The following is a 19,314-nucleotide window of genomic DNA, read 5'->3' as shown; positions in this document are numbered from 1 at the left end:
AAAGCTAGAATTTTGTGTGTATGTTTGTGTTTGTTTGTGTGTCTATCGACGTGCCAGCGCTTTCGTTTGATAAGTCACATCATCTTTGTTTTTAGATGTAAGTATATATACTTACAGAGAAAGGATGGTATTCTCTGCAAATCATTTTTAAAAGCGGTACATCTAATACTATACTTTTATTTAATGTGAGCGGCTTTATAATATTATTAAAAAAATTACTTATTGTTTGTCGTAAATGAAAATCAGTTGAGGATGAGGGCACCACAATAACTTCACCTGAGGTAGAAGCAGACGCAGATGACGACAGTTCACGAGAAATTATTTCTCGAATTTCTACATCACTTGATGGTGATCCTGATTGGCTTTCTGACCCACATCATTCCAGACGTACTGTAGGATGCTTCGATTTTAGATGTCTCTTCAGCTTGATGATGAGCCAGAAGCCATGGCAATTATCTGCTCACAGTAGTGGTATTTTCCTTTTTCTCCCATTTTGGTAAAATGCTACTGAACATTGCTTGTAATTCTTCTAGGAAAAAAGAAATGTGGATGACATATTGTTGTGCAGCACTGAAAAGTACACTGGTAAAATTAAAATATTTACAATTAACATAGCCATTTTAAATTGTAAAAGCTTAAAGCGAGAACATACATGCAGCACATTCTATAATCAGAAGTTATAGAGTAGGTTATTGAACGTTGTGATCTGCAAAGCATATACCCACAATTGTGAAACTTGTGTCTCATACGAAAAGGTCTAAAACAGTTATAGTGATCAAGAAACTCACGAAGGCAAGTCTGATTATGTGCAGGGATTTCACTGCTGAAAGATAAAAATTTTGACTAATGTTATATCCAGATTTGAGCTTCATAGCATGCGAACAAGAGATGACAGGATAATGGTGCAGATGAAGGCCAGAAAAAAGCAGTGCAAATGAACACTAAAACTTGTGCTTTAGGAGCTATTAACTTGTTTATTCATGCAGCCACTAATTTTACCAGCGTGTCTGTATTGTTACTGTAGAATATAGTTGGCCATCACTTTCAACTTTTTTTGACAAACTCCACCATTATTTCAGAATATCGACATTCATGTCTTTCTTCTAATGAACGTGGACACCTAGCTCAAGTCAAGCACACTCTCCAGTTCCCTAAATATAGACTTCACTGTCCTAAGACACCACAGAAATAACAGAAGAGCAAGTGGAATAGTGGCTTACAAACACTTTAACTTATTGCTGACTATGCTACTTACATCCGTTACTAAAGAAGGCAAAATGTCAAATATATGTTCGTAAATATCAAATCCATTAAGAAAATTTGCCTAATGTGCGTCCTCTACAGAGCTCTGAAAGTAGGTGGGATAGAATGTTTCAAAACTGACCTTTCAAAATTCAGTTTGACTTAGGAGCATACAAATAATGCTAGAAACGCTAACATAAATATTTTGCCCCTTCACTGTGAAAATCAAGTGTGTAGTTTCTTCTTCAGATGTAACAGTATTTCAGCTTGCCCTATCCATAATGCAGCCTGTAGTCTGGCCCCCATACAAATCTTTGGCACGAAATCCACAAGCAAAGAAATTCTTACCTGGAATATCGGCTTACAACATAATATTCATGACTAATGCTCCAAAATATGCAAGTAATAAACTGTGCCCACATACAGAGACTTGAAGCGTATCAGTGTGCCTGAACTTGCAGTGGAGGCACAAGAGATAATTTGAGAGACGACTTCCATACCATTCCTGGATGTTAAAGACCAACTCCATGGATGTACTGCCAAAGTAACTATATTATACAATAAATATGCTCACCCAAAGACCAGAAACGTGAAGGGAAAACCTGCACCTTTGGTAACGGAATAGTGAAAACAGTTCATGAATCTCAGAGACACTGCACATCGGGCAACTGGGTACATTCTGTCTGGCAGGAAAGTGAATGTAGACATCAGAAAAGAACTGAGATAAATGATCAGATTAAAGAATAGTGATACAACTGGAAGGATTATGACACAGGAATGGAAGATGACAGATTACCAAAATTGGTGATCATTATTACCCAGTGGGCAGAAGAAATTTGGAAGATTGAGGAAAATCAACAGTTTCAACCAAGGGGGCACAACAGGCAAATGCCTAATATATGCGGAGAGGAGACGAGGTATTGTATTAAAAATATCATGAGTTCTTAAGTAACTGTGATTTTGATAAGTTTTGTAATTACATACAAAACTCTGGTCTGGTGTAAGAGGACTCCTGAACATATTAATCTGTTCGGGTTAAATGAATAAATAAAAAATTAAACATAGTATATAGGTCGTCCCAGGAAAAATGGTCCGTAATCAGAGATATGACAGGAATGATCATTTGAAGCAAAATACTTCATGTGGACATATGCATAATTCTGGATGGTTTCTGAAACACAACATATTTAATGGACATTGTTACTATTTTCTTTATTGTTTGGTACATTGTCATTGTTTACAACATACCATAGTAGTTTGGATGAAGTCAAGATGAATAATTTGATATGGACATGTGGTTTACCAAGTCAGGAAACTACTGCAAACTGGCTTACCTACACCCAACGCAAGCACGTTGTGCAAGACTTTCCATATTCTCTCACTTTCTTTATGCAACCTTTAAGTCCTTGAAAAAATGAATATGATCTTTTTAAAGGAAATTTAATGTAGTTCAATGTTATACTGCAACAAGTTTGCACTAGAGGTCGTGGATTTCGTGTTGTTCAAGAAAAATTTACAAAAGTAACTTGAAATGTTTTCCATCTCAGAAACCATTTGGAATAGGGCATATGTCCATATTTAGTTTTTTGCTTCAAATTATCATTCCTGTCATATCTCTGAATATTGGCCATTTCACGTGAGACAACTTTTATATATGGACTTGTATGTTGAAATAATTGTTGATTGTACATACCATTGTATTTAGTATTCTATGCACCCCAAGTAATTAGGTTTTACTTCATAAATGCCACCAACAACAACAACTGTAAATTCAACAGATATAGAAGAAGACATAATAGTTCACCTAACTAGAACACTTGCACAAGAAGAAAACAGAAGAGCAATAACACAAGGAGGTGACGACTAGAACAAATCAAATAAGGATACAAAGAATAAAGAGTTGAACTCGGTTGAAGGGGTGTTGAGCCAAGAAAGCAAGTTGTAATGAGCTAGCTTGCAATCCGATTCATAAGAGTGGTGGGGAATAGTGAGCTAGAGAGCTGTCTTGCAGTCTGATTCGTGAGAGTGGTGGGGAGCAGTGAGATGGCCAGTGAGAGTGGTAGGAAGCCTGAGCTTTTGGGAGGGGAGCTTTGCAATACACTCCAACCGCACGGTGGCTAAAGGCCGCAGCTTCTATGATTGCTGGCAACACATCCCAAGTGCATTGCTAAGTCAAAGGATAATAAATAATAACTAACTCAAAAGTATGTAAACTTTTATTGAACTTCTGAAATTTGAGATATTCTTCTGAACTCAAGGGCAGAAACATGATGCTGCAGATGTTTTCAGTGTCAATGTATTGTACTGAAGCACTTTTGTCTCATTTCGCCCATTAGCTGCGTGGTTAATGCGGCATGGGCGCGTATGACCCCAGTTGTTTTTTGCGCCCTAAAGCAGAACAAAACAATCAATGTGACAGTTTTTGAGGCAAAGGGATTCAGATTTGATTCCCAATTGGATCAAAGATTTTTCTTTTTTCTCGGAAACTGGGCAAAGTGTTGTGTTTACTTTCATAGTGTCATAATTAGTATTACTATTGAGATGGCTGAATGGGTACTGCCTGCTAGACGGTAAATTGAAGGAAAAAAACAGAGCTTCTTTGTTTTTTGTTTTCATGGAAAAGAAAAGCTTTATGTACTAGAAAGGTATGCAAATCCACACATGCTCATGGTACACACATTTTTTGTAGCTTGGGAAATGTTTTCTTTAGGACATGGGGAGGGGCACCATTGCAGCAGTCTAGAGTAGAGTTTTCATCCTGTTTGTTACAGTCACCAGAGATGCTTTTGAAATCAGATGAGCTACCATTCATTTTTTCTGAATCATCCATCATTCAATATTTTGAAAGAGCTGGGCTGTTTGACTCAATTGAGGAGCAGACTGCCCATCTCTAGTTGGTAGAGCATTTGCCCGCAAAAGGCAAAGGTCCCGAGTTCGAGTCTCGGTCTGGCACACAGTTTTGATCTACCAGGAAGTTCCATATTTGGCACACACTCTGCTGCCGAGTGAAAATTTCATTCTGTAACTTCAACCTCATTGCAGGGGATGATAGAGAGTTCAGAGCTGCTTGGCTGCTGAATAAATGTGGATGCTATGATCTTTTTAGCAGCTATGCAGATCCTCCTCCATGCACATCTTGATAGCAGATATTTCCACCTGGAATACTGGGCCAGCTTCTCCAGAGAGATTTTGCTCTCTAGCATAGGCTGTGCACTGTATACTCCTGCCCCAGTGACTTAATCCAATGCCTTCATCTGTGTTTGAACTGTCAGTAATCACTGTCTCATGCACAGTGTCATGGCTCATTCTATCACTGCTCCCTACTTCCAGTTGTTACATTGAAAGGTTTATTGAAGCAGTGGGAAGTTATTGTATGTAGTCTGGCATTTCCCCAAGCATCTCTATATTTACCACATCCCCTATATTGTCGTGGGATTCAGGATATCCTAAAGGTATCTAGTTATTTCAAGTTTTTGGCCTATAAGCCGCTGCCGATGCCTCCAAGTGCACAGGTGTAAAGGGGGCATGTCCAGCATAGTCTCCATCCCAGCAGTGGGTGTGCTGCTAATCCTGGCTGTTATGTCTAAGAAGGCCAGTCTGTGTAACTTGCCAAGTTCCCTAGCAGCCACCTTCTGTTCTATTTTGTTCCACCATACTTATGCTCCATAAATTATCACAGGTCTTATTATTACTGTAGTGTAAATCCAGTAAATACTTTTGAAATTAAGACCCCAGATTTTTTCACAGGCTCTTCTAATGCTCATAAGAGTACATTTCGCCTCGGAACACATGTTATTTTTATGAGGATCCGGCATTACAAGTAGACACTTTGAGGATCCGGCATTACAAGTAGACACTTTGAGGATCCGGCATTACAAGTAGACACTTCACTACCCCCTCTACTGTATAATTTCATCAAGAAGCTTAAGATTCCAGTATGTGTGTTGGATATTCTTCCTCGTAAATGGTAATAAAACAGTTTTCTTGAGGTTGACTCGTAGAACCTGTTTGTTGCACCAGTTTCACAAAGTTCAATGCTTATTGTGCCATAGTTCTGACAGTATTAGAAAATTTACCAAGTATTGCCATGACTCAGTCATCTTTATATCCATGGCAAAAGTATTTAGCTCTTCAATAAGTTCATTCACTCTAGGTTCCACAGTAGTGAATACAAAAGCCCTCCTTGCGGGGACCCTCTGCTGGTGTTGATCACCATTTTTTCATTCATCTTTGTGGCTTCTAGCTTCTGCTCAGCAGGATCTTAATCCTTCAACATATAGTGCTCTCAGTGCCATGTTCTTCTGCGGCTCTAACCATAGATTTGAAGGTTGTACTCTAAATACCCTCTCAGTTTCCAGGAAGATGCAGAGAGCGATTTCCTGAAAGTGTAATGCCCAAGAAGTCAGTGAACTGCTGCGTCACATGATTTGACTGATTGGTATGCGTGTTGGTTTATATGCAGAGAAATCTTAGTTAGGCTTCTTTCCCTAAAATGCACATTAACCAGTTTTTTTAACATCTTTAAAAGAAAGGTGGACAGACTGATCAGTTTCATAGAGTGAAAACAACCCTCAACCCTCACTGTCCTCCAAGCATTAGGAATGATATCTGCTGCTAAGCTAACCCTAAACATCCTACAAGGGAATCCCACCATAAAGATGACACATTGAGTTGCAGATGGACACAATGAAAAGAATGTTTCACGCAAACTTTCTTTCCCACAAGCAAGCACATGTCTTGCACATGTGACTGCCATCTCCAACAGCTTTGACTGGAACGTCGGAGGTGGCTGTCACATGTGCATGAGGTGTTCTTATTTCTGTGAATGAATGTATGTGCATTTCCTTTTCTGAAGAAGGCTCCAGCCAAGAGCTATGTGTGTAACAGTCCTTTCATTGTGCCTGACTGCAACTCATGTCATCTTCATGGTGAGTTAGCAATCTGTCTTTTTCCATGTACTGTTGATATTCCAGTCTGGAGTTTCCATTGTTCAGGTTCCTCTTTATGTTTGAAAGTTGGTGAATCCCAGTTCAGGAACTGGTTTATGGCAGACAGAATGGGCTCTTCTTTCTCTTCTTCCACAAATACACTGTTTGATTTCTGATGAACTGTTTAATATATATTTTCTTTCTTTTCCTCACTCACTACTAAGAGTTCCTTGAAACATGAACAAAAAACTGTAGCCGTGAAGCGAGAATCTTATAGTTCATTAACGAGTTTCTCTACATATTTTTTCAGCTTGTCTTCTTCAGCTTGTCGTGAATCTAACAAACTAAATGCCTGTGCCATTACAAAAGGCAGGGTCAGTTCTTTTTCACCTTCCAGCTCATTTCTAACTTCTTTGATATGTTCCAGGAATTTAATTATACCCTCCATTACATCTTGCTGGTACAGGGGTATCAATTCCTGCTTGCTTTTCTCCAACAGTAAATTTTCAGTTCTGCGCACTGTATGGACGGATTTTTAAGTATCAGGCAATTTGTCATTAAGGAATTTCTCATCCAGTGTGTGCTTTAATGCTGTGTTTATACAGTGCACTGCACATTGCTGGCTTTAGAAGTATTGAAGAGCTTTATGTTCGGCCCTTGATCCATTACAAATGTAACTTCACTTAGTTCTAGATGAGATGTATCAATCTCATATAATTTATAAATTTTAAATATGACTCTGTAAGAATATTTTCACTTGAATATTTTCACTTGTTTGTCTGGAAGCTTTGTTTTGAGATGCACATTGTTTCTTAGTTTACACCTGTCTTCCAAGTCTACAATAACGCTGCATGTGACAGTAAGGTAATGTATTTTGCAATAATTGTCAGTACGAAGATCGCACATAATAGCATACTTACTTCGGTTAGTAGCTTTCTTTACTTAAGGCAAGATCTCACTTCTCACTTGGTTACCAATATCTTGTATATGCCAAGATGCAGTTCTTGGAGACGGCAAAATCTCTTGTGCATTCACTGTGCTGTACTTGGCACCAGTGCCAATTAGATCTCATGAAAGACTAATAAACCATTCTCCACTGATAACGTTGAAGGTACATATCTGCATGCACTTGTCCCAGGTTGTTTATCTATAATTGAAACTGTTGTTGCTGTCAGATGTATGATATTTCTACACTCGTGCGCAGGCCAGACTAAAATGCCATTCCTGAAAAGGAAGCAGCCTTTTCAGTAGTTGCAGGGGCAACAGTCTGGATGATTGACTGATCTGGCCGTGTAACACTAACCAAAACGGCCTTGCTGTGCTGGTACTGTGAACGGCTGAAGGCAAAGGGAAACTACAGCCATAATTTTTCCCAATGACATGCAGCTTTACTCTATGGTTAAATGATGATGGTGTCCTCTTGGGTATAATATTACGGAGATAAAATAGTCCCCCATTCGGACCTCCAGGCAGGGACTACTCAGGAGGGCATCGTTATCAGGAGAAAGAAAATCGGCATTCTATGGACTGGAGCGTGGAATGTCGGATCTCTTAATCGGACAGGTAGGTTAGAAAATTTAAAAGGGGAAGTTAGATATAGTGGGAATTAGTGAAGTTCAGTGATAGGAGTAACAAGACTTCTGGTCAGGTGACTACATGGTTATAAATACAAAATTCAAGTAATGGTAATCCAGGAATAGGTTTAATAATGAGTAAAAAATAGGAATGTAGATAAGCTACTATGAACAGCATACTGAACCCATTATTGAAGCCAAGATAGACACAAAACCCACACCTACCATAGTAGTACAAGTTTATATGCCAAGTAGCTCTGCAGATGATGAAGAGATCGAAGAAACGTATGATGCGATAAAGGAATTATTCATATAGTTAAAGGAGATGAAAATTTAATAGTCATGGGAGACTGGAATTCGAATTTAGGAAAAGGAAGAGAAGGAAAAGTAGTAAGTGAATATGGACTGGGTGTAAGAAATGAAAGAGGAAGCTACCTGGTAGAATTTTGCACAGAGCATAACTTAATTATACCTTACACTTGGTTTAAGAATCATGAAAGAAGATTGTATTTGTGGCATAGGTCTGGAGACACTGGAAGGTTTCAGACAGGTTGTATAATGGTAAGACAGAGGTTTAGGAACCAGGTTTTACATTGTAAGACATCTCCAAGGACAGATGTGGACTCTAGCCACAATTAATTGGTTATGAACTGTAGATTAAAACTGAAGAAACTACAAAAACGTAAGAATTTAAGGAGATGGGACCTGGATAAACTGAAAGAACCAGAGGGCTTAGAGATTTTCAGAGAGAGCATTAAGGAACGGCTGACAAGAACTGGGAAATAAATACAGCAGAAGAAGAATGGGTAGCTTTGAGAGATGAAATAGTGAAGGCAGCAGAGGATCAAGTAGGTAAAAAGATGAGGGCTAGTAGAAATCATTGGGTAACAGAAGAGATATTTAATTGGTGAAAGAAGAAAATATATAAATACAGTAAATGAAGCAGGCAAAAATGATTACAAATGTCTAAAAAATGAGATTGATAGGAAATGCACAATGGATAAGCAGGGATGGCTAGAGGACAAATGTAAGAATGTAGAAGCATATTTCACAAGGTGTAAGATAGATACTGCCTACAGGAAAATTAAAGAGACCTTTAAAGAAAAGAGAACCACCTTTATGAATATCAAGAGCTCGGATGGAAAACCAGTCCTAAGCAAAGAAGGGAAAGCAGAAAGATGGAAAGAGGGTCTATACAGGGCTGATATACTTGAGGGCAGTATTATGGAAGTGGAAGAGGATGTAGATGAAGACGAAATGGGATATATGATACTGTGCGAAGAATTTGACAGAGCACTGAAAGATCTAAGTCGAAACAAGGCACCGGGAGTGGACAAAATTCCATTAGATCTACAGATAGCCTAGGGGGGACCATCTATGACAAAACTCTTCCATCTGGTGAGCAAGATATATGAGACAGGTGAAATACCTTCAGACTTCAAGAAGAATATAATAATTCCAATCCCGCAGGTGCTGACAGGTGTGAAAATTACCAAACTATGAGTTTAATAAGTCATGGTTGCAAAATATTAACACGAATTCTTTACAAATGAATGAAAAACTGGTAGAAACCGACCTAGGGGAAGAGCAGTTTGGACTCCGTAGAAGTGTTGGAACGTGCAAGGCAATACTGACCCAACGACTTATCTTAGAAGATAGGTTAAGGAAAGGCAAACATATGTTTCTATCATTTGTAGACTTAGAGAAAGCTTTTGACAATGTTGACTAGAATACTCTCTTTCAAATTCTGAAGGTAGTAGGTGCAAATTAAAGGGAATGAAAGGCTATTTACAATTTGTAAAGAAACCAGATGGCAGTTAGAACAGTCAAGGGGCATGAAAAGGAAGCAGTGATTGAGACAGGGTTGTAGCCTATCCCTGACATTCAGTCTATATATTGAGCAAGCAGTAAAGGAAACAAAAGAAAAATTTGGAGTATGAATTCAATTCCATGAAAACGAAATAAGCAGTTTGAGGTTTGCCACTGACATTATAATTCAGTGAGAAACAGCAAAGGACCTGGAAGAGCAGCTGAACGGGATGGACAGTGTCTTGAAAGGAGGATATAAGATGAAAATCAATGAAAGCAAAACAAGGATAATGGACTGTAGTTGAATTATATCAGGTGATTCTTAGGGAATTAGATTAGGAAATGAGGTACTTAAAGCAGTAGATGAGTTTTGCTATTTGGGGAGCAAAATAATTGATGATGATGTTCGAAGTATGGAGGATATAAAATGTAGACTGGCTATGGCAAGGAAAGCATTTCTAAAGAAGAGAAATTTGTTAACACTGAGTATAGATTTAAGTGACAGGAAGTCTTGTCTTGAAGTATATGTATGGGATGTAGCCGTGTATGGAAGTGAAACATGGACACTAAACAGTGTAGACAAGAAGAAAATGGAAGCTTTCGAAATAAGGTGCTACGAAAGAATGCTAAGGATTAGATTGATAGATCATGTAACTAATGAGGTACTGAATAGAATTGGGGAGAAGTGGAAATTGTGGCACAACATGACCAGAACAAGAGATCAGTTGGTCACGCGCATTCTGAGGCATCAAGGGATCACCAATTTAGTATTGGAGGGAAGTGTGGAGGGTAAAAATCATAGAGGGAGACCAAGAGATGAATACACTAAGCAGACTCAGAAGGATGTAGGTTGCAGTAGTTATTCGGAGATGAAGAGGCTTGCACAGGACAGAGTAGCATGGAGAGCTGCATCAAACCCGTCTCTGGACTGAAGAAGACGACGATGACAACAACAAGTCATATCCTGCCCATGGCGTTTTCCATGTGTACGAGTAATGCTTTGTTCCCTCTCTTTGGCACTGAACATAAGCCACGGGACCATAAGTATCCCTTTCAGCTACTATATGGTATTAAGAATAGCAGTAATAAACATTTGTTCTGTCAAATAAAACTGCTACCTTTTTTCTTTACCACTTAAATAATAAAGCAGATTTTTCGAAACTAGTGGGTGACAGCCAATTAAAGTGGAAAATATTGTGATTGTTATTCCCAAGTTGAAACATTGTCTACAGTCCTGTCAGTAAATAAGAAGTATCATTCAAATTTCAATTAAATTGAAGGAACACTTTTCTAATTCTGTTCTCAATTTTATTTACTTACTTTGTCCAAACCCTAACCAACAAAGTACTGTGAGCATATTGCCTGTATCAGGAAGAAGCACCCTACAAAGGTGTGTAACTATTAGATTGCAGACCTACCTGTTGGTCCTATGTCTTCGAGGTCCATCCAGATATCCTTGGTGTGGTAAACTTACCCAACCTTACCTCCAGTGCAGTTGCTAGTATATTGCGCCCTACCATATCAATTCCAATAATGAATTGTTTTAAGACAATTACACTCTGGGCGAGGTTGGTACATGTGTAAATAAACAGCAGATATATCTGGTAAAATCCTACACATCAATGAAAAAAAAATTACAACACCCAAAAATAATTAATGTAGAGTAATGAAATTTTGGGAATAAATTTGCTAAGTAACATAGTTAAGTGACTAATGCTGCAAGATCACATGTTAATGTAAGCATGAGATAAGCCATTGCAAATGTGAAATCCTGGTGCATTAGGCCTAACAACTGTTGTAACTGCCAGAATGATAACTGCGAGCTTGCAAATGGACATGCATTGTATGGACAGGTGTCGGATGTCAGTTTGTGGGATGGCGTTCCATGCTTGTTACTCTTGGTGAGTCAATACAGCAACAGTTAATGCTGTTTGTGGATGATGTTGGAATTGTCACCTATTGAAATCCCATATGTACTTGATTGGAGACTGACTTGGTGATTGAGCAGGCCAAGGCAACATGTCAACATTCTGTAGAACATGTTGGGTTACACAGTTTGCTGGCGGCCATTATCGGGTGGGAAAACGCTCCCTTGAATGGTGTTCATAAATGGCATAACTCGCCTTACAGTGGAGATGCTGAGTTACAGGAAGACCCAACAAAAAGACTGTTGGAAAATTAGTTTTCAGCCAACAAGGCCTTTGTCAAAAATAGACACACCCTCCCTCCTCCCCCCCCCCCCCCCCCCCCCACGCACACACACACACAAATGTAACCCGTATGCACATGACCACCATCTCTGTCAGCTGTGTGTGTGTATTTTTTAATATAGGCCTTGTATGCCGAAAGCTAACTTTCCAACAGTCTTTTTGTTCCTTTCTCCAACTCACCATCTCTGCTGCACAGTGAGTAGCAAGTATCCTTTTCATAATATGTTACATTACATCCTGGATTTTCTGTTGTTTGATTTTGCTGTTGGTGTGTGTCATACAACCACGAGAGGACTCCTGCTGTCATATGAAATTGCACTCCAGACTGTAACTCCAGGTGTAGTTCCGGTTTGTCAAGCATGCAGACCAGCTTTTATCTGAAAACAGAACACCCTGCCCTCCAATGAGCTCTCACCTGACATCATTTAAGTTGCAAATAGCAATTTGAGGTCAGTGAAACGTGCACTACAGGATGTAATAGATTTATAACAGTTCTTTGTGTCACTGTGGTGCCAACTGCTGCTCAAATTGCTGCTGTAGATGCAGCATAATGCATCAGAGCCATAAGTGGAACACAGTGGCCTTCCCTCTTGGTAGTGCCAAATGGCTGTCCAGAGCCCAGTCTACTTGCATCCATACATTCTATGACTACCACTGCCAGCAATCATGTACAATGGCTACATTCCTGCCATGTCTTCCTGCAGTATCGCAGAAGAAATATTCAGCTCCTCGTAGCCCTGTTACATGATCCCATTCTAACTCAGTGAGGTGTTGATAATGGTGTCTTTGTTGCTTGAAATGCATTCTTGACTAACATCAACTCACCATGTCCAATCTCAAAGGTAACTAACTTTCATGACTGTTGCAGCATGTATTTAAAGCAAACCTGATTTGCATCTTCGAAGTGTCACTACTAGCACAAAAGAAAAAAAATTTTGCAAATCAATTTACAATTTTAAGCCACATCTCTGCTGTGCTGTGCAGCATATGATTTAGGTGAGCTGGCACACGGGGCTTCAAACTACAATGCCAGAATAGTTTTAACATCTTCTGGCAATTAATAACCCAATATTTTCCAAGCCACAATAATAACCTAACCCCACCATTTGGAAAAAGTGGTCGTCAGTGATGATAAAATCACAACATTAAGACATTGACTGCTGGTGTAATCATGGCACTGTACTTACCAACATGGGTTGGAGTGATTCCATCTTACCTGGCATAAGCTTTGCTCATTTTCTACCATCATTTAAGTTGATTTAGATTGTCAAGAATGCTTTGTCAAAAGCAATCAAATTCACTTCCTAAGCAACTTTACTCCATTAGATGTTGTAAAATCAACTCAAGCAAAAGCAGGGCTTCCTATGTCGTAGGTGTGGAGCTGACATTCATCACATGTCCAAGCTCTTCCAACACCACCCTCATTCTCCCTAACAGTCGCATGTTGCCCCTGCTGCTGCCCATTATGGATTTCAGTGACAGCAGACCATCCACTTTAGGAATATTAATTCTTCTAATATTATAACAGCTTAAATCAGTGGCTCCAGTGAAGGCTCTCTCAGACTGACATATGACATAATTTCTCCTCCCTGCGAACTCTGACAATTCTTAGCTCTATGATGGGCTATTTTTCCTTCCCCTTCTGCGTTCTGTTGAACTTTTCTACCAGATTGTAGCTGAGGGATGTCTGTCCCTGAAAACTAAGCTGTATTTTTATTTCGTCAACTGATAGTATTCGTATGCCAGCTTTCAAACTTTCAGAAGCCATAGTCTGAATTCCCATCATATTGACTTGTGTTTTTGTGGACACCTTTGCCCTTCTCCATGACAGAGGCTATCTGCGGCCACCACCAGCTCTCATGAATTCAGATAATTAAACTCGATTAAAATTGAAATATAATATGATTCTTCACTCAGATCATGATGCAGCTTTCATCAATCTCACTCTAATAAAATTTTACCTACATCTACATGTGATTTTACCATACTCCTTCTCTCCATCCTTATTTTAGTTTACCCAATTATTATAGCTGAGATGATCTTGCACAGTGAGATGACATACCACTGCCACATTCACACAGTTCAGGAACTCAAAGAGATAGGAAAATAAATCATAAGCATTCTTGTTTCAGTTCATTGTAAGAGTAAATCAGATAATATGATCATTGTTACTTTGTTCATCTAATGTGATGATGCAAATTCATAATAAAATTAAGCTAGTACTTTGATGGTAATCCAGCAGGAACTATCTTGACTTCGTTCTGGGTCTGTCCAGCAGAACATATGCCATGCCTGCTAATATTGACAGAATGTCCTGTTTCATCATAATAGTTCTCGGAACAAATGGCACTCGAGTAACTAGAACTCTTAGAGCGCAGCTGTGGCAGATGTCTTTCGCTAGCTCCTGCACCATTGCATCTCATGCCTGGGAGTGTGACTTTAAGGCAGTGTTGAGTGAAACTGAAGACTGGGATGACTGGGTGTAGTCTTGATCAATTCATTCATGATGGTCATCAGATTACAGTTAAGGGATTGTGTGCACATATGAATGTTTTGGCTGCAATCTTAAACAATTTATTATCCAACCCCAGTTATCGCAAAATGTGTGTGAGAAGGGTCCTGCAGATGTTAACACAAGACCAAAAGAATCACTGAATGCCAATTTGTCAGGATCTTCTGAACAAATATGAGGCTGAAGGCAAAAATTTTCTTAAAGTCATCATCACTGGAGATGAGACATAGTGTCACCACTACTTGGCAGAATGTGAGTGATGACATTTGAATTCTCCAAACAAGACGCGGGTACCTGCAAGGAAAGTGATGTTCAGTCTTTTGATGTAGGCAGGAGACTTTTCTTCTGGATAGTGTGGAGCCTAATGCAGCTATCGAGTCAGAACACTACAAGTTGACACCAACGAGGCTGCAAACCTGAATTTTCATTGCAGCTTTATAATACCATGACCCACAACAGTTTTGCAACTGTGGAATTCATTGCTAATTTTAGCTGCACTGTCCTATCAGATTTGCTATAGAGCCATCATTTAGCATCTTCAGACTTCCATCTCTTTAGGCCTATGAAAGATGGACTGTATGGCCCACATTTTCCAGACTCCATAGCTGTCATCAAAGCTGTAAGATGGTGGCTAGCCTCAGCTTGTTCATGTTTTTAAGAGTACGGCATGCAGGTTCGTGTTCATCATTATCAAAAGTGCATGACAAATGATGGTGACTAAGTAGAAAAAAAATGACAGTATTTACATGAAATCTAGCTGTATTTAGTTGTGTTATTGTTATTTCTTTATGTATGTAACTTCTGTGAAAATAAATGGGAGGCATTAGAATCAGAATGATTCTCATAGAAACTGAAACAGTTGGAGTAGTTACCATAGCATTAATCTCACCACATACAAACAAAATATTCCATAGCAGATAGTAACCATTACCTTTTATATATTCATGACTAACTCCTGTGAGCTACAGTGTGATACTGGACAACGTGGTCCCTTACTTGTTAATATGACCTGATGGGACATGGTCATATAAAAGTATTTCATACATTTATTTACATCTCCATTGTGGGGTTTTATGATCTGGAAAAGACTCAAGATTTGATGTGGAGTTACGGTATTCTTAGAGAGTATAATATATTGGTTATAGAAGATGTGTGCACATTTTAATACTGTTTTTGTCTTGGACAAGATACTTCCTCTAGTGAGTTATAAGTCATGCACTGTCAAACCATTACATCACTCCCCTAAGGTACTGTTTAGAGCATAGTTTTCTCTCTAGTACTTTCAGGAATGACATTTAATTCTCTGAAAAGTCGTGGATGATAATTTTAGTTTTGTGTGCCTCATCCAGCTGGGAATAAATGACAGACTTTACATTTTAGCCTAAAATATCTTTTGTATAGAAGGTAAGCATTAAAAAAATGTGATGTGAATGTAAAATGGCTTGTTCCACATCATTAGGATCTATCGTACAAAATTATCCATGGAACATGTAACTAACTAATTAACAACCAGGAGACATGGTTCCAGTTTTAAAGGTCCAATAACATATGAAAATTACGTAGCTTCTGCTTTAATAGATTGTCTAGATCCACAAACAAGTCAATAAGTCATGAGATCAGATCAACAACGTAAGTGGAAAGGAGCAGTGGATGAAGAAATAAAAGCACTTTAAGACAATCTGACTTGGGCTTTAGAACCACTCCTTGTTAATGGATTTGCAAAACAAAAAGGAGTACTGACAGTTCCATTGATAAAGTTAAGGCTAGACTGGTAGTAAAGGATTTTTCGCCACAAGTTTTGATTATTAACAGAGTTTTAAGATATGTATGTTCATTGCTCAATAACTAATGAGCGTTTCTCCAAATCAGAATACAAACCTTATCAAGATATATGTGAATTTTGCTTTTTTGTATGGTGATTTGGAAGTAACCATCTATATAAGTGACCTGCTTGATATAATGAAGGCTATTTCATTTGAAGAAAAGTCTTTATGATCTAAAACAAACTCATCATGCTTGGAATAGAAAATTCAGCAAGTATGTTATTGAAATGGGGTTTGAAAGAAGTCTCTCTGTGTAGCACAGAGGTTCCATAAAAATTTAAGTTATTTACACTGCAGATGAACTTATTAGCTTATATATCCATAAGTAATTCGAAGAAAAAGTTCACTGCCAGTGTCATTCTACTATGGCCTGGAAATTCATCAGAAGGAAAATAAGTGTATACAAGTCTGTCAGTTTCATTATGTAAAAAAAAAAAATTGAGGACAAGGAGACAGAAGAAGGGTTACTTAATGGTTGCTCTGTATGGGCAGTTTTCTGACATGATATAGTATATCTAGGTATTGTGATATAATCCGAGTGAATTGAATCTTTCAATACATGAGGGGCACTTCTGAATGTGGTTTTATGTAGAAGAGAAATGTTAACATTGGTTTTCTGAAGTGTTATACAGTGTTACCAATTATGATGGTTATCTTGGTATGATTAATAGTTTACATACTTGAGTAAGACAAATGAGAAGAGATACGTTGAACTTTTTCTTGCTTTACATGTTTATAAGTGTAGAATTGCGCATAGCACTAAATGAAAAATTGTAGCTGCATGTGACTAGCATATCAGTTTTTCAAAATTGGAATCAAGGATCTTGTACAGATACGTGAATAAAACCATTTGTGGGGTTTAGTAAGGGAGTAATCACTTAGGCTCAGTCATATACAAAGCAGGTGACAGTCTTTGGTTCATTGGTAGAAAACTGAGAAAATGCAGTCTGTTTACAAACATCTCGTGTGACCCATCATAGAATATTGCTCCTTTGTATTGGACCCATCCGAATACGACTAACAGAGAATACTGAACACATACAAAAGAGCATACAAAAGCCTACTTACAAAGTTGCAGGAACTAGTATTCAGTGAGGAATCTAGTAATATACTGCAGCTCCGTAAATATCACTCCCACAGGGGCCGCAAAGCCAAGGTTAAACTAATTGCAGCATGCATAGATGTGTTTGAGCAGCCATTCTTCCTATGCTCAGTGTATACAGAACAGAAGGAAACTCTAATATGTGGCACAGTGGGGAAGTATCTTCTGCCATACACATCTCAGTGGTTTGCAGATTATAGATATAGATATAGAAGTACATATGAAGTTATGCAGAGATATTGCATCCCAGTAATGTGGATGAACAAAACATTCTATCTAGGAATATTGGACACTGTGTTCACCTTGAGGGTATTGAGCTTACGGTTAGAAGTATTAGTGCTGCCCTGTACGCGCTTGTTCAGAGAAGCTGTAGAAATACAAAAACACGCGAACAGTTTGAACAAGAAAGAGGAAAGCCTTAAGGTCAACGGATCCTGGCTTCCCCTACTGCAGCGAATGTCCGTCGCAGGTAGCAAGAGGAGAACAGCACCGGAAATGACCACGGAGAAGCCCTCAGACGTTGGCGCGCCAGCTACATATAGTCTGCGCCCGCGAGCTCGGCTCCAGTTCACCACCGGCAATGGAGGGTGAAGCTTTGACAATGCCAGCCACTCGTGCTGGCGAAACGTCAGAAAAATCATTAGATGAACGTCGGCCGAAGAACCCGAGACAGAAGCCAATAGGCAGTTTGTTAATGGCATTTTGTTTGTGTGTGTGTGTGTGTGTGTGTGAGAGAGAGAGAGAGAGAGAGAGAGAGAGAGAGAGAGAGAGCAAGCGAGCGAGCGAGATATCCAAGTTCAAAAGTAATGAATTACTGTGTGCTGTTTAGTTTTTATGCAATCATCTTCCGGGCAGAACTACTATGTTGCAGTGAACAATTATCATTAAACATAGAATTTTTCATATGGTAGTGGAAAGTCTTGACCATAAAGTTCTGTTGGTTTATTTTTTCCTTGAATAAATGATTACCATTTTTACTTCATGTATAACAAATTGCTTCTTCCAGGATCCACAAAATCCATTAATACTCCGCAGTGTTTGGGACTGGGATGAGCAGTTCTCAGAAGCACGTGACCAAGAGCTGTTTCACAATCCGCTGTTCAGGCGGCTTTCTAAGTCGTCTGTTTCTCCACTGTCACCTCGCTGTGGAGTTTCATCGTTGCAACTCTGGGCACAGTGCTATTATCGGTGGCTGCCACCACTGGAGATAAAGCGAGGTGGTCGTGTGCAAGTTGAAATAATTACTCGTGCTCTTGCTGCACAGGTCAGTGCATTGTATATCTGGCTGATATAGTGCAACTTTTAAATAAAATTACAATAATTTCACTTTTTTTTCCTTTTTGAGATTATGATTTGTAAATATTGATTCTGGATTTGCTGTCTAATTGCTTATGTTGCAAATGTTCATGTGAACCTTTCTTTGAACATATTCATTTTTTGTACTGTCCAAATTAGTTTACGTACGTAAAATATTCCTTTTGACAGGTGCAACTTGTGAATGCAGCTTTTTGTTTTTTCTTTGCTGTCCAGATTTCCTTTTTAAGCATATCTAACTTTTTTAGCTATCCTCATGGAGACTCACTTTGATATTCTGCACCTACTGTTTTGTTTCTTTGGATCTATGACTGCACTGTTTTTTCCCACTCCAGCTTCTCAGTCTTTGTAACATTCCTTTATTTTCATTTGTAAAGGCCTTTATTTTTTATACACCTCAAATTTTTCAACTCAAAACATTTGTAGGGGAGCTCTATTTACATTAAGGTCCTATTACCTTGATGTAATAAGTTAGTTAATTACATCTTCCATACAGCATTTGAATGATTCCTGTATTCCTAAATCACTTAAAGTAAGTCAATTACACTGATCTGTAATCTCAAGTCTTATTGCCGTCCTCCCCTAATCTAGCAACCATTACTTAAAATTAAACATTTCATCCTCCATTCTTGTTAGATGATGCATATTAGGTATCATAAATTAATTCTATTTTTAATTTTGTTTGGCCCATCTGTAAATGGTTTTTTCCATTGAAAAAATTTTGTGCCACACTACTTCCAGCAGGTTGTAGCTGGGAGATAAAACTCCAGAGTTTGTTCTAAAAGGCTGCCTGGTGTGGA

The 19,314-nt window shown here is 38.6% G+C and overlaps 1 protein-coding gene across 1 annotated transcript in view; it reads left to right on the top strand.

Moving 5' to 3' along the window:
* LOC124805027 (myotubularin-related protein 10-B) overlaps positions 1-19,314 on the top strand; it is a 107,955-nt gene that overhangs the window by 58,194 nt on the left and 30,447 nt on the right. Inside the window, exon 12 of the mRNA XM_047265437.1 lies at positions 18,207-18,464. Within this exon, the coding sequence (XP_047121393.1) occupies positions 18,207-18,464 (258 nt within the window). The remainder of the gene's footprint in view (positions 1-18,206; positions 18,465-19,314) is intronic.

The sequence above is a fragment of the Schistocerca piceifrons genome, chromosome 7 (assembly GCF_021461385.2).
Source record: "Schistocerca piceifrons isolate TAMUIC-IGC-003096 chromosome 7, iqSchPice1.1, whole genome shotgun sequence".
In the NCBI taxonomy this organism is placed as follows: domain Eukaryota; kingdom Metazoa; phylum Arthropoda; class Insecta; order Orthoptera; family Acrididae; genus Schistocerca; species Schistocerca piceifrons.
This window is presented reverse-complemented; position numbering and strand designations above follow the sequence as displayed.